The sequence below is a fragment of the Procambarus clarkii genome, chromosome 30, assembly GCF_040958095.1.
Source record: "Procambarus clarkii isolate CNS0578487 chromosome 30, FALCON_Pclarkii_2.0, whole genome shotgun sequence".
NCBI classification, from domain to species: domain Eukaryota; kingdom Metazoa; phylum Arthropoda; class Malacostraca; order Decapoda; family Cambaridae; genus Procambarus; species Procambarus clarkii.
In genome coordinates, this window is record NC_091179.1 from 10,034,106 (window position 1) to 10,054,346 (window position 20,241).

At 44.3% G+C, this 20,241-nt stretch overlaps 2 protein-coding genes across 2 annotated transcripts in view; both read right to left on the reverse strand.

Moving 5' to 3' along the window:
- The window catches only part of LOC123765528 (uncharacterized), a 147,648-nt gene extending 145,029 nt beyond the window's left edge, over positions 1-2,619 (reverse strand). Inside the window, exon 1 of the mRNA XM_069333866.1 lies at positions 2,615-2,619. The gene's annotated coding sequence lies outside the window, so the exon portion shown is untranslated. The remainder of the gene's footprint in view (positions 1-2,614) is intronic.
- The window catches only part of LOC138369895 (uncharacterized), a 42,173-nt gene extending 24,697 nt beyond the window's left edge, over positions 1-17,476 (reverse strand). The window contains exons 1-3 of the mRNA XM_069333642.1: positions 17,458-17,476; positions 12,435-12,497; positions 3,345-3,427 (exon numbers count right to left, since the gene is read on the reverse strand). Coding sequence (XP_069189743.1) covers positions 3,345-3,427; positions 12,435-12,497; positions 17,458-17,476 — 165 coding nt within the window. The remainder of the gene's footprint in view (positions 1-3,344; positions 3,428-12,434; positions 12,498-17,457) is intronic.
- Positions 17,477-20,241: the final 2,765 nt, after the last annotated feature.

The following is a 20,241-nucleotide window of genomic DNA, read 5'->3' on the forward strand; positions in this document are numbered from 1 at the left end:
CACCCATCATTCACTTTCCCCTTCATTCACTTGCCCCCATCATTCACTTGCCCCCATCATTCACTTGTCCCTTATCATTCACTTGACCCCATCATTCACTTGGCCCTCATCATTCACTTGCCCCATCATTCACTTGCCCCATCATTCACTTGTCCCCTATCATTCACTTGCCCCCATCATTCACTTGCCCCCCATCATTCACTTGCCCCCATAATTCACTTGCCGCTATCATTCACTTGTCCACATCATTCACTTGTCCCCCATCATTCACTTGCCCCCATCATTCACTTGCCCCATCATTCACTTGCCCCCAATCATTCACTTGTCCCCATCATTCACTTACCCCTATCATAAAGGGAACCGTTCGGCCGAGCGGACAGCACGCTAGACTTGTGATCCTGTGTCCCTAGTTCGATCCCGGGCGCCAGCGAGAAACAATTGGCAGAGTTTCTTTCACCCTATGCCCCTGTTACCTAGCAGTAAAATATGTACCTGGGTGCTAGTCAGCTATCACGGGCTGCATCCTGGGGGTGGAAGCCTGGTCGAGGACCGGACCGCGGGGACACTAAAACTGAAATCATCTCAAGATAACCTCAAGATAGATCATTCACTTGCCCCCATCATTCACTTGCCCCCTCCATCATTCACTTGCCCCATCATTCACTCTTCCCCATCATTCACTCCCCACCCCCCACATTCACTTGCCTCTCATTAATCACTTGATCCCCATCATTCACTTGCCCCCAATCAATCACTTGCCCCATCATTCACTTGATCCCTCATCATTCACTTTCTCTTTTATCATTCACTTGCCTCCCATCATACACTTTCCCACATCATTCACTTACCCCCCAACATTCACTTGATCCCCCATCATTCACTTGCCCCCCATCATTCACTTGCCCCTCCATCATTCACTTGCCCCCCGTCATTCATTTGCTCTCCATCATTCACTTGCCACCATCATTCACTTGCCCCCATCATTCATTTGCTCTCCATCATTCACTTGTCCTCCATCATTCACTTGCTCCCAATCATTCACTTGCCCCATCATTCACTTGCCCCCCATCATTCACTCTCCCCTATCATTCAGTTGCCCCCCCAACATTCACTTGCCTCCCCCATATTCACTTGCCCCCCCACACCATCAGTCTCTTGCCACCCCCCCCCCATCATTCACGTGGTTCCCCATCATTCACTTGCCTCCATCATTCACTTGGCCCCCCCACATCATTCACTTGCCCCCCCCCCCTCTCCCACTATCAGTCACTTGTCCCTCTTCTCATATCATCACTTCCTGTGTTGCGAGCACTTCGGCTCTCATATGCACATTTGTCTGTGTTAGAGTTGGCAAGATATTATCCTTGGTCATGTACTGACGAGATAACAGACAGGATGGCAACAAGCCAATTCTCTGCCTCTGCTGTAGTGAATGAACCTTGGCAAAGTTTGTGTAACTTAGAGATTCATGTCAGCAGTAGACATGAATAAGAAAAGGGAGATGTCTGTATCGAATGGGGAATTTTGCGAAGGCTGGGTGCTGGCGGTGAGTGGATGCCAGCGGCAATGGACTAAATTGACTCTTAAATGGTACTATTTTGATAATTCAATGTCATTTGTCAACAACAAGGACTCGTACGTTGTCAAGAATGAGAGACAAGATACCAGAAGCTGAGAGTGAATGTGATTGAGAAGGAAGCAGCACAAGACATTGTGGGGGCAGGACACAAAAACTGAACCGATAGTTTTGAGGAAATGTACAAATTTGGAAAGAAAACATACAAGTGAATAAATATTTCAATACTCTGAAGGTGTGTGATGAAAAGACACGAAAATGTTGACTTTATTGTTGACTTGTGTGTATATTTACAGTGCATTTGTTTGTAAAGTCATTGTTTCGCGTTCGATTTTATGCTGGTATATTGAACATTTTCTCAAGTGACATCTTTTTCATTATATGAACTTAGAAGTTCACTTCTCACTTCTAAGTTCCTATAATGAAAAAGATGTCACTTGAGAAGATGTTCAATATACCAGTATTAGTTTCGGTATGAGTAATGAGCATTTGTTTGGGAATGGGTATAGATATGTGGTTTGTGTATGAGTATGGATACGAGTTTGGGTATACGTATTAATATAAGATCGGCTATCAATATATTTATGGGTATGCCTAAGGAAATGTGCAGTGGAATGATTAAGGGGAAGATTATGCATTTTGGTATAAAAGGTAATGGGTATGAGTTTGGTAATAGGTGTGAATGTGGATATGAATAAGGGTACGAGTTTCACTAAGCTTTTTGGTATATTATGGGTTTAATTATTAGTATGAGTATTCGTGTGAGTTAAGGTTTATGTACAGATTTAGGTATGTGATTGAGTATTAGTACTGGTTTAGATATATATTTAGATACGAATATGGGGTATGAATATGATTATAATTAGGGATATGAATATAGGTATGTGTTTGGGTATAAATATTGGTACTGGTATGAGTTTTGGTATGAGTATAAATATAAATATGATATGAGTTTGTGTATGATTTTGGATTTGGACGCAATTATGGGAATGAGTATAGGCATAAATATGAATGTAGTCTCTCGGAACCAAGAACATTTCTGATCGTCGAAGTTCCAGAAGCACAATTCACAATTATATAATTCTAATCACCCATTCAGTCACCTTCCAGACCCAACATAACTGGCCAAGTGACGCCACAGATGCCATGCCAAGTCCCACATCAGCATATTCAACACAAGTTTACAGTAAACTATTCAGTTAATATCTTGCTCAGTTTTCCCAGTTCAATAATGAAAGCTAAACTTGGAAACACCCCAAGGAAGATACTATCATTCCTGTTATCTAAAGTTCGTGTTTATATATTATTTATCTGGATAATTATTTAAATAAAAATAAAAACGATAATGAAAGAAGTAAAGAACAGATTAAATAATGTAATAATCGAGATGTTAATAAAAACGACAATTAAATAATCAATTAATAAAATAAAAGTATTTTGTAGGATTTCTTTCAGCAGCTTCCAGATCATCTGAGGTCTGGATGCTGCTGATATGAAATCTTACTGCTGATATAAAATCTTACTGTTGATATAAAATCTTACTGCTGATATAAAATCTTACTGCTGATATAAAATCTTTCTGCTGATATAAAATCTTACTGTTGATATAAAATCTTACTGTTGATATAAAATCTTACTGCTGATATAAAATCTTTCTGCTGATATAAAATCTTACTGTTGATATAAAATCTTACTGCTGGTATAAAATCTTACTGATGATATAAAATCTAACTGCTGATATAAGATCAGTGTTGATATATAATCTTACCATGTAAATGCCATTGATGAGAAGGCCGCTGGTCACTGCTTGAATAAGGCATAACACAAACTCATAGAGCACAATTCCTTGCACTGTAAATACACAAGGAAGAGAATTATAACATTTATTATTCCACTACACTAACAGTGTTACCTATCATAACATATGGGTATATTCTGCAGCATATCTTACATTATGGCGCATATTATGTCACATTATAGCACATATGACATGTGCTATGTACTCTTTCACATAATAGGACATTAACGCTCGAGTTTTGATACATCACAGCACATATGCCATGTTGTACCACATGTCATATGTCATATTGTAGCACATATGACATATGGCATATTTTAGCACATATGTTATATGGCTTATTGTAGCACATATGCCACATATCGAATTGTAGCACATGTCATATTCCATATTGTAGCATATATGTCATACTGCATATTGTAGCACATATGTCAAATGACGTATTGTAGCACATGTGTCATGTGGCATGTTGTAGAACATATTATATTATCATACAGCACATATTACGATACATTAATTCTTAATAATTCATTTTGTTGGGGGAGAGGCGGCATGAGTATGTATATTTTTGTGGCTTATACCGAGGTCACTAAGGACGAGCTACTCACCCTCCCCAGGATAGCAACCCTATAGCGGACACCTCACAGAGCTTTGTTGATATCGCTAACGCCAGTGCCGAGCTCAATACATTCCAGGGAGTATTAAGTGCGTATGAGTGAATACAGTACGAGCGCGGCGTAGGACAGTCACCTGTTAGATACCATACGTGGCACGCAAGGCTGCCAGGCGTATTCCTGGAAGTATATACACACATACACTACCTGGTATAAAACTACAGTAAACAGTGTCTGTGTGTTTTTGTTTACTGTACCGGACTCAGAAGGTGTACTCACCTAGTTGTGCTTGCATGGGTTGTGTTTCTGGTTCTATGGTCCCGCCTCTCAACCGTCAATCAACTGGTGTACAGATTCCTGAGCTTCTCGAGCTCTATCATATCTACATTTGAAACTGTGTATGGAGTCGGCCTCCACCACATCACTTCCTAGTGCATTCCATTCACTAACTAGCCTTGCATACGCCACTGATGTTATTCTTGTGATGTGGGCTTCAGAAGACAGGTTTGGCGTGATATCAACTCCTAGATCTTTCTCTCTGTCCGTTTCGTGAAGTACAGAGAAAGATCTAGGAGTTGATATCACGCCAAACCTGACTCCTGAACCCTCTGAGGTGTTACACATGTGACAGGTGCTATCTAAGATTTCAACTTAGATTCAACAGAGCAGAAGAAGTTGTTAAACACATATAGCAAAATCTTGCTGAAGCGACCATACGAGTAATAAATACTCATACTCCGCCCAAGTAAAACAGAAACAAGCAACACTTAGTGGGCTAGCCAGAGGCTTAATTCCCACCAAACACACATCGAAACTACGACGTTGGTACAACGTTCGAACAAGTTTTAACCCTACCTAACCAGTTATAACAACCAATATAGCAAGTTGTAACAACGTTCTAATACGTCATAAACACGTTAAGCCAAGATGTAATAACTTAATTACAAGTTGTAACAAGCGGAAAATAGAGACAGTTTCGGTTTGTGTTTCCAGGGTTAGGGGCCCGCGCAGGAATATCCCTGCAAAAAAAAAAAAAAATACACACATGGTGGGTAATCCAGTTCAGAGCGTGACCTTGAAAATAGGCGCCTGGCTGTCTGTGGGCGTGGGCGCTTCTGGCCCCTTGTGCCCCGTCTCTTAGCAGGTGTTCCTCACACATATGTGGTGTCTTAGTAGGTGTTCCTCACACATATGTGGTGTCTTAGTAGGTGTTCCTCACACATATGTGGTGTCTTAGCAGGTGTTCCTCACACATATGTTGTGTCTTAGCAGGTGTTCCTCACACATATGTGGTGTCTTAGTAGGTGTTCCTCACACATATGTGGTGTCTTAGCAGGTGTTCCTCACACATATGTGGTGTCTTAGTAGGTGTTCCTCACACATATGTTGTGTCTTAGTAGGTGTTCCTCACACATATGTGGTGTCTTAGCAGGTGTTCCTCACACATATGTGGTGTCTTAGTAGGTGTTCCTCACACATATGTTGTGTCTTAGTAGGTGTTCCTCACACATATGTGGTGTCTTAGCAGGTGTTCCTCACACATATGTGGTGTCTTAGCAGGTGTTCCTCACACATATGTGGTGTCTTAGTAGGTGTTCCTCACACATATGTGGTGTCTTAGCAGGTGTTCCTCACACATATGTTGTGTCTTAGCAGGTGTTCCTCACACATATGTGGTGTCTTAGTAGGTGTTCCTCACACATATGTTGTGTCTTAGTAGGTGTTCCTCACACATATGTTGTGTCTTAGCAGGTGTTCCTCACACATATGTGGTGTCTTAATTATTCCTTCTGCTATATGACTGAAGAGCAGCTGTGTGGTACAGGCTGTGTGCCCTGTGTGGTACAGGCTGTGTGCAGCTGTGTGGTACAGGCTGTGTGCAGCTGTGTGGTACAGTCTGTGTGCAGCTGTGTGGTACATGTTGTGTGCAGCTGTGTGGTACAGTCTGTGTGCAGCTGTGTGGTACAGGCTGTGTGCAGCTGTGTGGTACAGGCTGTGTGCAGCTGTGTGGTACAGTCTGTGTGCAACTGTGTGGTACATGCTGTGTGCAGCTGTGTGGTACAGGCTGTGTGCAACTGTGTGGTACAGGCTGTGTGCAGCTGTGTGGTACATGCTGTGTGCAGCTGTGTGGTACATGCTGTGTGCAGCTGTATGGTACAGTCTGTGCGCAGCTGTGTGGTACATGTTGTGTGCAGCTGTGTGGTACAGTCTGTGTGCAGCTGTGTGGCACAGGCTGTGTGCAGCTGTGTGGCTCAGGCTGTGTGCAGCTGTGTGGTACAGGCTGTGTGCAGCTGTGTGGCACAGGCTGTGTGCAGCTGTGTGGTAATGTTGTGTGCAGCTGTGTGGTACAGTCTGTGTGCAGCTGTGTGGTACATGCTGTGTGCAGCTGTGTGGCACAGGTTGTGTGCAGCTGTGTGGTACATGTTGTGTGCAGCTGTGTGGTACATGTTGTGTGCAGCTGTGTGGTACAGTCTGTGTGCAGCTGTGTGGTACATGCTGTGTGCTGCTGTGTGGTACAGTCTGTATGCAGCTGTGTGGTACATGTTGTGTGCAGCTGTGTGGTACAGTCTGTGTGCAGCTGTGTGGCACAGGCTGTGTGCAGCCGTGTGGTACATGCTGTGTGCAGCTGTGTGGTACATGTTGTGTGCAGCTGTGTGGTACAGTCTGTGTGCAGCTGTGTGGTACAGGTTGTGTGCAGCTGTGTGGCACAGGCTGTGTGCAGCTGTGAAGTACAAGTTGTGTGCAGCTGAGTGGTATGTCGTATGCAGCTGTGTACTCACCTATTTGTGCTTGCGGGGGTTGAGCTTTGGCTCTTTGGTCCCGCCTCTCAACTGTCAATCAACTGATCACAGGTTCCTGAGCCTGCTGGGCTCTATCATATCTACATATAAAATTGTATATGGAGTCAGCCTCCACCACATCACTGCCTAATGCATTCCATTCGTTAACTACTCTTACACTAAAAAAGTTCCTTCTAACGTCCCTGTGGCTCATGTGGGTACTCAGTTTCCACCTGTGTCCCGTTGTTCGCGTCCCACCAGTGTTGAATAGTTTATCCTTGTTTACCCGGTCGATTTCCCTGAGGATTTTGTAGGTTGTGATCATGTCTCCCCTTACTCTTCTGTCTTCCAGTGTCGTAAGGTGCATTTCCCGCAGCCTTTCCTCGCAACTCATGCCTCTTAGTTCTGGGACTAGTCTAGTGGCATACCTTTGGCCTTTTTCCAGCTTCGTCTTGTGCTTGACAAGGTACGGGCTCCATGCTGGGGCCGCATACTCCAGGATTGGTCTTACATATGTGGTGTACAAGATTCTGAATGATTTCTTACACAGGTTCCTGAACGCTGTTCTGATGTTAGCCAGCCTCACATATGCCGCAGACGTTATTCTTTTTATGTGGGCTTCAGGAGACAGGTTTGGTGTGATATCAACTCCTAGATCTTTCTCTCTGTCTGTTTCATTAAGAACTCCATCTCCTATTCTGTATCTTGTGTCTGGCCTCCTGTTTCCACTGCCTAGTTTCATTACTTTGCATTTACTCGGGTTGAACTTCAACAGCCATTTGTTGGACCATTCACTCTGTCTGTCTAGGTCATCTTGTAGCCTCCTACTATTGTCCTCAGTTTCAATCCTCCTCATAATTTTTGCATCATCGGCAAACATTAGGAGAAATGATTCTATACCCTCTGGGAGATCATTTACATATATCAGAAACAGTATAGGTCCATGGACTGACCCTTGCGGGATCAGTCCACAGAGATCAGTACCACACAGATCACAGACTGTGTGGTACAGGCTATGTGCAGCTGTGTGGTATATGATATGTGCAGCTGAGTTGTACAGGTTATGTGCAGCTGTGTGGTACAAGCTGTGTGCAGCTGTGTGGTACAAGCTGTGTGCAGCTGTGTGGTACAAGCTGTTTACAGCTGTGTGGTACAAAATGTGCGCCGCTGTGTGGTTCATGTTCTGTGCAGCTGTGTGGTACAGTCTGTGTGCAGCTGTGTGGTACAGGCTGTGTGCAGCTGTGTGGTACAGGCTGTGTGCAGCTGTGTGGTACAGTCTGTGTGCAGCTGTGTGGTACAGTCTGTGTGCAGCTGTGTAGTACAGTCTATGTGCAGCTTTGTGGTATATGATGTGTGCAACTGAGTGGTACAGGTTATGTGCAGCTGTGTACTCACCTATTTGTACTTACCTATTTGTGTCTGCAGGATCGAGCATTGACTCTTGGATTCCGCCTTTTGAGCATCGGTTGTTTACAGCAATTACTATGGTCCTATTTCCCTATCATACCTAGTTTTAAAATTATGAATAGTATTTGCTTCCACAACCTGTTCCTTAAGTGCATTCCATTTTCCCACTACTCTCACGGTAAAAGAAAACTTCCTAACATCTCTGTGACTCAGCTGAGTTTCCAGCTTCCAACCATGTCCCCTCGTTCTGTTAGTATTCCGTGTGAACGTTTCGTCTATGTCCACTCTGTCAATCCCCCCTGAGTATTTTATTACGTTCCTATCATGTCCTCCCTCTCCCTTCTTCTTTCTAGTGTCGTTAGGCATAGTTCCTTCAGGCGCTCCTCATACCCCATTTCACGTAACTCTGGGACGAGTCTCGTTGCAAACCTCTGAACCTTTTCCAGTTTCTTTATAAGCTTCTTCAGATGGGGATTCCATGATGAGGCGGCATACTCTAAGGCTGGTCTCACGTAGGCAGTGTAAAGCACCCTAAATGCCTCCTTACTTAGGTTTCTGAATGATGTTCTAACTTTTGCCAGTGTAGAGTACGCTGCTGTCGTTATCCTATTTATATGTGCCTCAGGAGATAGATTGGGTGATACGTCCACGCCCAGGTCTCTTTCTCGAGTCGTCACAGGTAGACAGCTCCCCGCAGGAACATGACAAAGTTGACGCCCTTGCTAAGGCTGCAGTAAATAAAGACAGTATTGAATGGAATCTTGAGTTATCAAATAGGTCCCTTAAAAGTGTCATTAGACGAGAACTCCTAGATGGATTTGAAGAAAGTAGAACAGTGCAAACTGGAACTAGTAGGTCCATTGTTCATCACAATGAAATGTGTGAAGTAAAACATGTGTATGGGGCAAGTAACAAAGTCAGTAGACTAACAGATGTTGTCACAGCTCGTATAAGACTTGGCTACAAGTATCTCTGGCAGTTCGGCTTGTATAGGGATCTAGATGAAGTAAAGTGTAAAGTGTGTGGACATAGGCAGGGACACACACTCGAACACTATATCTTGGATTGTAGTAAAACTGAGCCTTTTAGAGATAAATCTAAGCTCACTCTGTATGATATGGCAACCTATCTTATTACCATGGATAAATTACCTGAAATCCTTGCACTGTACCCATATTTTGCTTCCAGTAGATGAACGACATATGAGATTCAGAAACAAGTAGTGTATTGTGAGGACTAATAATAAACAGAAGCTTCCCTATGACTCTGTAATATCCCCATTGGCCAAACTATTATGTATTAACGACAAGACCTACCATTAATGTATGATGACTTACTGTAAATATGTAGCTCTTGTAATAGCACTTTCTCTGTAACTAGCTGACATTGTATCTATAAGGTGTGAAGGATTGAAGAAATTGTTTATGTAATAATCTAAGATGAGGTCTGATAAAGACCTTTTGTGCCCTCTGTAATGCTTTTGCGCTACCGCTCACAGGATGAGTATGGGGTGCACAATAAACTAGCCACCTTCGGCGGCAACAATCAATCCCCTTCATTGTGTACTGTCCCTTTGGTCTCCTATCCCATAGTCCCATGTCCATAACTTTACATTTCCTCGTGTTGAACTCCAGTAGCCATTTATCTGATCATCTCTGCAACCTGTTCAGGTCCTCTTTAAGGATCCTGCAATCCTCATCTGTCACAACTCTTCTCATCAACTTTGCGTCATCCACGAACATCGACATATAGGAAGAAATAGAATTGGTCCCAGCACCGATCGTTGAGGTACTCCACTCGTTACTGTTCGCCAGTCTGGCTTCTCGCCCCCTACCGTAACTCTCTGGCTCCTTCCTGTTAGGTAGTTCCTTATCCATGCTAGGGCCTTTTCTCCCACCCCCGCCTGCCTCTCGATTTTGAACATCAGTCTCATGTGTGGTACTGTATCAAAGGCTTTTTGGCAGTCCAGAAATATGCAGTCTGCCCAACCATCTCTGTTCTGTCTTATCCTCCTTATTTTATCAGAATTCTAAAAGGTTTATTAGGCACCATTTCCCTTTCCAGAACCCATGTTGATGTTTGTTCACAAACCTAACGTTCTCCAGGTGTGCAACCAGTCATAGCCTAATTATTCTTTCAAATATTTTACAGGAGATGCTTGTCAGTGATACAGGTCTATAGTTTAGTGCCTCCTCCCTATCGACTTTCTTGAAAATCGGTACGGCATTTGCCTCCTTTCAGCAACTGCGCAATTCTCCCGACATAAGTGACTCATTAAAGATCATTGCCAGAGGCACGCTGAGAGCCTGCGCTGCTTCTTTTAATATCCACGGTGATACTTTGTCTGGTCCACCCGCTTTAGTTGCATCCAGTGTTGTCAACTGTCTCATTATCTCCTCTGCTGTCACCTCTATATCTGATTGTCTTTCACCCAGGGTATTCTCTTCTAACAATGGGAGCTGCTCAGGTTCGGTTGTGTGGTACATGTGGTGTGCAGCGTATGGTACAATCTGCGTGCAGTTGTGTGGTAAAGGCTATGTGCAGCTGAGAGGTATATGATATGTGCAGCTGAGTGGGACAGCTAGTTATGTGCAGCTGTGTGGTACAGGCAGTGTGCAGCTGTGTGGCACAGGCTGTGTGCTGAGTGCGGTACATGTTGTGTACAGGTGTGTGGTACATGCTGTGTGCAGCTGTGTGGTACAGTCTTTGTGCAGCTGTGTGGTACAGATTGTGTGCAGCTGTGTGGTATAGGCTGTGTGCAGCTGTGTGGCACAGATTGTGTGCAGCTGTGTGATACATGCTGTGTGTAGCTGTGTGGTACAGGCTGTGTGCAGCTGTGTGGCACAGATTGTGTGCAGCTGTGTGGTACAGGCTGTGTGCAGCTATGTGGCACAGGCTGTGTGCAGCTGTGTGGAACAGGCTGTGTGTAGCTGTGTGGTACATTCTGTGTGGTACATGCTGTGTGCAGCTGTGTGGTACAGACTGTGTGTAGCTGTGTGGCACAGGTTGTGTGCAGCTGTGTGGCACAGGCCGTGTGCAGCTGTGAGGTATTGGCTGTGTGCAGCTGTGTGGCACAGGTTGTGTGCAGCTGTGTGGTACAGGCCGTGTGCAGCTGTGAGGTACAGGCTGCGTTCAGCTGTGTGGTACAGGCTGTGTGCAGCTGTGTGGTACATTCTGTGTGGTGCAGGTTGTGTTCAGCTGTGTGGTACAAGTTGTGTGCAGCTGTGTGGTACATGCTGTGTGCAGCTGTGTGGTACAGGCTGTGTGCATCTGTGTGGTACATGTGATACTGAGAGCACAGGCACTTCGTATAGTTTGGAGGAAGGGCTTGGACACGAGGGAGATACCAGATGCGCTGAAAGCAGCAGACATAGCCCCTCTACTCAAGGGAGGTAGCAAAGCATTGGCAAAAAATTATAGACCAGTTGCACTAACGTCCCACATAATAAAAGTATTTGAGAGAGTGATCTTGAGTCAGGTCACTAGATTCATGGAAACCAATGACCTCCACAATCCAGGCCAACATGGATTTAGAGCAGGAAGATCATGCCTCTCACAGCTACTTGACCATTATGACAAAATCACTGAGGCATTAGAAGAAAAACAGAATGTAGATGTTGTATACACATACTTTGCAAAGGCATTCGACAAATTTGACCATGGAGTGATAGCACACAATATGAAGTCAATGGGTATTACTGGTAAAGTGGGACGCTGGATATTAAATTTCCTGTCGAACAGAACACAAAGGGTAACAGTCAATCAAATAAAATCGAGTCCAATCGCAGTTAAAAGCTCTGTTCCTCAAGGTACAGTCCTTGCACTACTGCTGTTCCCTATTCTCATAGCAAATAGAGACAAAAATAAAAGTCACAGCTTCATGTCATCATTTGCAGATGATACAAAAATCAGCATGAAAATTACCTCTGCAGAAGACATTGAAAAACTACAAACAGATATTAACAAAGTTTTCGACTAGGCAGCAGAAAATTACATGATGTTTAACAGTGATAAATTCCAGGTACTCAGATACGACAAAAATGTGGATCTGAAACATAATTCAGGGTACAAAACACAATCGAATCTGCCCATAATAGGAAAACAGCATGTCAAGGATTTGGGAATAATGATGTCCGACGACCTAACGTTTAGGGAGCATAAACAAGCAAATATTGCGTCAGCCAGAAAATTGATAGGATGGATTACGAGAACCTTCAAGTCCAGAGATCCCATCACAATGGTTGTACTCTTCAAATCACTTGTGTTTTCCCGTCTTGAGTACTGCTCAATACTCACTTTCACTTTCATAGCAGGAGAGATTGCTGAAATAGAGGGAATACAGAGATCATATACGGCACGCAATGACGAGATAAAGCACCTAAATTATTGGGATCGTCTAAAAACCCTCCAAATGTAATCCCTAGCGAGGAGACAAGAGAGATAGCAAATAATATACACATGGAAAATACTGGAGGGCCAAGTCCCAAATCTGCACAGTAAAATAACAACGTACTGGTGTGAACGATATGGAAGAAAATACAGAATTGAACCAGTGAAAAGAGCAGGGGATTGCCATAGGCACAATCAGAGAACATTGTATAAATATCAGAGGTTCACGGTTGTTCAACACCCTCCCAGCGAGCAAAAGAAATATTGCCGGAACAACAGTGGACATCTTCAAGAGGAAACTAGATTGTTTCCTCCAATGAGTGCCGGACCAACCAGGCTGTGGCGGGTATGTTGGCCTGCGGGCCGCTCCCAGCAACAGCCCAAACTCTCACAAGTCAAGCTTGGCCTCGAGCCGGGCTTGGGGAATAGAAGAACTCCCAGAACCCCATCAACCAGGTATGTTGTATGGAGCTGTGTGGTACGGGCTGTGTGCAGCTGTGTGGTACATGCAGTGTGCTGCTGTGTGGTACGGGCTGTGTGCAGCTGTGTGGTACATGTTGTGTGCAGTTGTGGTGCATGCAGTGTGCTGCTGTGTGGTACGGGCTGTGTGCAGCTGTGTGTTTACTAGTTGTGTTTTTGCGGGGGTTGAGCTTTGCTCTTTCGGCCCGCCTCTCAACTGTCAATCAACTGTTTACTAACTACCTTTTTTTTTTTCCCCACACCACACACACACACACACACACACCAGGAAGCAGCCCGTGACAGCTGACTAACTCCCAGGTACCTATTTACTGCTAGGTAACAGGTGCACTTAGGGTGAAAGAAACTTTGCCCATTTGTTTCTGCCTCGTGCGGGAATCGAACCCGCGCCATAGAATTACGAGTCCTGCGCGCTATCCACCAGGCTACGAGGCCCCTACATGCTACATGTGTGGTACATGCTGTGTGTAGCTGTGGGGTAAAGGCTGAGTGCAGCTGTGTGGTACAGATTGTGTGCAGCTGTATGGTACATGGGGTATGCAGCTGTATGGTACATGGGGTATGCAGCTGTATGGTACATGGGGTATGCAGCTGTGTGGTACATGTTGTGTGCAGCTGTGTGGTACATGCAGTGTACAGTTGTGTGGTACATGCTGTGTGCAGCTGTGTGGTACAGGCTGTATGCAGCTTTGTGGCACATGCTGTGTTCAGTTGTGTGATACATACTGTGTGCAGAAAACATTCCAAGGAAACTACTCCAAGCTTGTACTAAAGAGGCACCCTTCTTGAGCCCGGATGGGCACATGTATAAGCAAGTAGATGGGGTCGCCATGGGTTCTCCCCTAGGTGTCCTGTTTGCAAACTTCTACATGGGTACCATCGAGCAAAAAGTCTTAGTCGACATGAACTTGAAACCGGCCATATACTGCAGGTATGTTGACGACATTTTTACACAGGTACCTGATGTCAGACATCTGCAGGAGCTGAAGGAGGCATTTGAGCAGAATTCTGTGTTGCGTTTCACTTACGAGATGGAGAAGGATGGGAAGCTGCCCTTTCTAGATGTAACAGTCATGGAAAGGAGCGGAGGTTTCCACACTGCAGTCTACACTAAGGAAACAAACATAGGAATGTGCCTAAATGCCAACAGTGACTGCCCAGACAGGTACAAGAGGAGTGTTGTTAACGCTATGTCGACCGTGCTCTCAGCCACAGCTCAGGATGGAAGCAAGTCGACGAAGAACTCTGTAGGGTAAGACAGGTCCTAGTCAACAACAGTTTCTCCAATGGTTTCGTTGAACACATCATAAGAAGGAAAGTGAAACGCCATGCAACCTCTGAAGAGACAACTAACACAACACCTATATCCCCTATTAGACTATTTTACAGGAACTTCTTTTTCACAGCTCATAAAACGGAGGAAAGGGTCCTGAAAGATATTGTTAATAGAAACGTTATCCGTACAGACAAAAATCAGTAGATACAATGACGATTTACTATAAAACCAAAAAAAACGGCCAGCCTACTCATGAGAAACTCTCCAGACACAAAGCAGAACGCTTTAAAAGAGACCAACGTCGTCTATGCCTTCAAATGCCCTCTTGGGGATTGTAAGCATAAAAAAACTCAGTATATAGGCAAGACAACAACATCACTTTCCAGGCGATTAACGATGCATAAGCAACAGGGCTCCATTAAGGAACATATAATCTCTTCCCACAACCAAACCATCACCAGAGAAATTTTAGCAAACAACACAGAAATCATCGATAGATTCAGCGATAGCAGGCGGCTTGACATCTGCAAGGCACTACACATCAAGAAGTCAACACCAGCAATCAACAGCCAATTAATGTACAACTATATTCTACCCACTTCAAGACTCCGCTCCAATATAGAAGCATCAAGAAATATGGGCCAATAGGCCCTTTGCAATTACTTCCATTCTTACCTTCAATACCCATTGTTTCGTGTTCTATCCTGTGTTGAAAGTTTTGTTCACCTCATCCAAAAACTGTTGTAACATATCACCTCACCCAAAATGCGGGTATAAAATTAAAAATGAAAGCTGTTTAAATCATAGCATAAGTAAGAACTCTGTTTAGTGTTTGCAGGTAATAGTTGTGTGTGTGTAAACTAAAAGTCTTTGAAAATGTAATAAGTTATTACGAAACGCGTTCAAGTGTCGTGTCAGACTAGAAATAAAAATGAATTTTGGAGAATTGATTTTTCAATTACCATCAACAGTGAAAAGAAACATAAGAAAGATCGAGAAAATTCATGTTAGAAATATATATATATATATATATATATATATATATATATATATATATATATATATATTTTGGTAGCAGTCTTTCCTGTAGACATATATTATTAAATATGACCGAAAAAGTAAGATTAATAATTCTAACACGAATTTTCTCAATCTTTCATACATTTCTTTTCACTGCTGGTGGTAATTCAAAAATCAATTCTCCAAAATTCATTTTTATTTCTAGTCTGACGCGACACTTGAGCACGTTTCGTAAAACTTATTACATTTTCAAAGACTTTAGTTTACACATACACAACTGAATAGAACTTACACATCTCCGATTTGTTTATATCTACATTTGAGTGAGGTGGATGGGGGTGAGGTGGTGTTAATAGGGTATTAAATTCATCAACACAAGACAGAACACGAAACAATGGGTATTGAATGGAAGTGATTGTAGAAAGCCTATTGGTCTATATTTCTTGATGCTTCTATATTGGAGCGGAGTCTTGAGGTGGGTAGAATATAGTTGTGCATTAATTGGCTGTTGATTGCTGGTGTTGACTTCTTAATGTGTAGTGCCTCGCAAACGTCAAGCCGTCTGCTATCGCTGTATCTATCGATGATTTCTGTGTTGTTTACTGGGATTTCTCTGGCGATGGTTTGGTTGTGGGAAGAGATTATATGTTCCTTAATGGAGCCCTGTTGCTTATGCATCGTTAAACGCCTAGAAAGAGATGTTGTTGTCTTGCCTATATACTGGGTTTTTTGGAGCTTACAGTCCCCAAGAGGGCATTTGAAGGCATAGACGACGTTGGTCTCTTTTAAAGCGTTTTGCTTTGTGTCTGGAGAGTTTCTCATGAGTATGCCTGGCCGTTTTACTGGTTTTATAGTAAATCGTCAGTTGTATCCTCTGATTTTTGTCCGTAGGGATAACGTTTCTATTAACAATATCTTTCAAGACCCTTTCCTCCGTTTTATGAGCTGTGGAAAAGAAGTTCCTGTAAAATAGTCTAATAGGGGGTATAGGTGTTGTGTTAGTTGTCTCTTCAGAGGTTGCATGGCGTTTCACTTTCCTTCTTATGATGTCTTCGACGAAACCATTGGAGAAGCCGTTGTTGACTAGGACCTGCCTTACCCTACAGAGTTCTTCGTCGACTTGCTTCCATTCTGAGCTGTGGCTGAGAGCACGGTCGACATATGCGTTAACAACACTCCTCGTGTACCTGTCTGGGCAGTCGCTGTTGGCATTTAGGCACATTCCTATGTTCGTTTCCTTAGTGTAGACTGCAGTGTGGAAACCTCCGCTCTTTTCCATGACTGTTACATCTAGAAAGGGCAGCTTCCCATCCTTTTCCATCTCGTAAGTGAAACGCAGCACGGAACTCTGCTCAAATGCCTCCTTCAGCTCCTGCAGATGTCTGACATCAGGTACCTGTGTAAAAATGTCGTCAGCATACCTGCAGTATATGGCCGGTTTCAAGTTCATGTCGACTAAGACTTTTTGCTCGATGGTACCCATGTAGAAGTTTGCAAACAGGACACCTAGGGGAGAACCCATGGCGACCCCATCTACTTGCTTATACATGTGCCCATCCGTCCTTCCCCACCATCACCCCCATCCCCCCCGCCTTGTACCCTCGTCCTCCTCGCTATCTCTCACTTCCATCCTCTCGTCATCCCCACCATTCCCCACTCCCTTGTCTAATGTCTTCCCAAATGGTATGATGTTCCCATCAGAAAATTGGGAACATCAAGTGATCTGATGTTCTCATCACTGAAATATAAGAAAAAGTTAAAAAATGAAATGAAAATATGAAAAAATACAAAAATAAACTGCACTCGCAAAATGAATGGTATGGTAAACAACACGGCAACAATTCCAATGCAATTCACATAATTTTTTTTTATCAAAATGAAAATAAATCAAAATCTATGAAAATTAAATTTATCAATGCAATCAGAAACATTGAAATGTAATTGTAACATATTTAGTATAGCATGTGTTGCTCTTACATGCAACAGATGGTGCTGTTTTTTCAAGAAAAAAAATAAATCTATGAAAATAAAATTTATCAGTGCAATCCGAAACATTGAAATGGAATTGCTATTATGTGCAACAGATGGCGCTGTTTTTCAAAAACACATGTTCTTACCTGTCAAGAGGGGTGCCATCTTTATAGTATAAAAAGACACGCCCATTCGAATGCAACGTTGTGTCAAAATTTCAAAACAATCTATGAAGAACTTTTGGAGATTACAGCGTGTGTTGCTCTTACGTCCAACAGATGGCTCTGTTTTTCAAAAAAAAAATATTTTTTTCCTGTCACAGGTGAGGCATGTATATAGTAGATATATAAAAAGATGTGCCTATTGGAATGTCAAAATTTGTGTCAAAATTTCAAAGCAATCGGTAAAGAGGTTTCGAAGATTTCCCTCACATGAAAAACAGTTTTTCAGAAAAAACCTGTTTTTTTTCTTACCGTCACAGACGTGACATCTATATAGTATGTATATAAAAACCTGCTCAGATGCAAATGGAACGTTCTATGAAAATTTGAAAGCAATCGGTGAAGAACTTTCGGAGATTTGCGGTTATGCACAAACGAACATTTCCATTTATATTTATATAGATGATATTAGATCCAGTCAGAGAATACTTTTTTATTAATTATAATGTCTAGGCTGGTAGTTTTAAGTATACGTGTTGAGCCTTAATGAATGTTTTGATGTGTTACGGACCCGAGTCCATCGTCGGAGCACGGAGCAGTGACGACAACGCCATCTGTGAGTCCGCTCCCGAAACCCCCTCCAAATGGACGACGCCATCTAGTGAGGATGGGATATACCGGCCACAGGTGCTGGATTCCTGTCTTAATCAGCTCGTAACATAGCCGCTGCTGATCTCTGGTGAGGTGACGCTTAGACAGCAACGCCATCTATGGAGCAAATAGGTGCGCTTTTGTGTCTAAGCCTGTAAGTGAGGTTCCCTAGTCCCAGTATTAATGACGTATCTGATTGCAGAGTCGACCTGGGACTGCTGTATTGGACAATGGATCAGTCTACCCAAGGCAGCCAAGGTCTCTTCACGAGTTTGCTCTGAAGAAGCTGTGAGTCACCCCCGGACGAACTCTGTTGAGAGTATTAGCCTGCCTGTGACGTGGCAGTATCAGGAATCGCCTTATCCGGGGCTGGCTGGTGGAAGAGACTAGCCACTGTGGTGCTTAGTGAGGAGAGTGATCAGCAGGATCACACGAGGCTCCTGCCTAGGGCTCGCGACCCTAGTATCGGTCGTGGAGTGGCCTACACAGCGGAGCTGATCGGAACCTGCCAGCTAGAGGCTGGATTGTGGTTGAAGGCCTCCACAACGGAGCACCCAGTGGAACTGTGATTTGGCTGGCCTGTGGCCTGGGTAGATTCGCCAAGAGAATCATAGAGGATTCATCGTGGGCCGAAGAAGAGAACCAGGGCTACCCAAAGTGTGCACTGTGGAGCATCCAGTGTCTTCGGAAGAAGACAACTCTGTACATTATAGTGTATTTATAACCCCCGTGTGACTGTTATATATTTATTTATGGTGGTGGTGAAATTATATATATAAATCAGAACATTTGTATCCCTCCCCCTTTAATTTAACTTGCGTTACGGAACACATCCCTTGAAAGCCTCTACTAACTTGGGGCCGGATTCCCAAACTCTAATAACACCAGAGAAGAACCCGGTTGCGTCCCAGTAGGGCCGTAACATGATGACATCATGGATCTCCTGTTTTCTCTGAATGGTCAAACCCATTTTCTTCTAATGAAGTTAGTGGTATAGTAATGTTAATATTTAACTAGTATAACCTTATTTGTTGGTTATATTAGGTGTTATTAATCTAGTGTCGGAATTTCCAACAAGTGTAGCCACAGTTATCAGCCATACATGAGGGCGTAGCCAGTCATCATCTGTACATGGGGGTGTAGCCACAGTCATTAGCAATGCATGGGTGGGTGTACCAAAAGTCATCATGGTGTATGGGATTGTAGCCCCAGTCATCTGCCGTACATGGAGGGGTTTAGCCACAATCATCAGTCCCACATGGGGGTGTAGCCACAGTCATCAGTTGTACATGGGGGTGTAGCCACAGTCATCAGTTGTACATGGGGTGTAGCCACAGTCATCAGTTGTACATGGGGTGTAGCCCCAGTCATCAGCAACGCATGGGAGCTGTAGCCACAGTCATCAGCCCCGCATGGGTGGTGTAGCCACAGTCATCAGCCCCGCATGGGTGGTGTAGCCACAGTCATCAGCCCCGCATGGGTGGTGTAGCCCCAGCCATCAGCGCCCCATGGGTGGTGTAGCCACAGTCATCAGCCCCGCATGAGTGGTGTAGCCACAGTCATCAGCCCCCATGGGTGGTGTAGCCACAGTCATCAGCCCCGCATGGGTGGTGTAGCCACAGTCATCAGCCCCCCATGGGTGGTGTAGCCACAGTCATCAGCCCCGCATGAGTGGTGTAGCCACAGTCATCAGCCCCCCATGGGTGGTGTAGCCACAGTCATCAGCCCCGCATGGGTGGTGTAGCCACAGTCATCAGCCCCGCATGGGTGGTGTAGCCCCAGCCATCAGCCCCCCATGGGTGGTGTAGCCACAGTCATCAGCCCCGCATGAGTGGTGTAGCCACAGTCATCAGCCCCCCATGGGTGGTGTAGCCACAGTCATCAGCCCCGCATGGGTGGTGTAGCCCCAGCCATCAGCCCCGCATGGGTGGTGTAGCCACAGTCATCAGCCCCGCATGGGTGGTGTAGCCACAGTCATCAGCCCCCCATGGGTGGTGTAGCCCCAGCCATCAGCCCCCCATGGGTGGTGTAGCCACAGTCATCAGCCCCCCATGGGTGGTGTAGCCCCAGCCATCAGCCCCGCATGGGTGGTGTAGCCACAGTCATCAGCCCCGCATG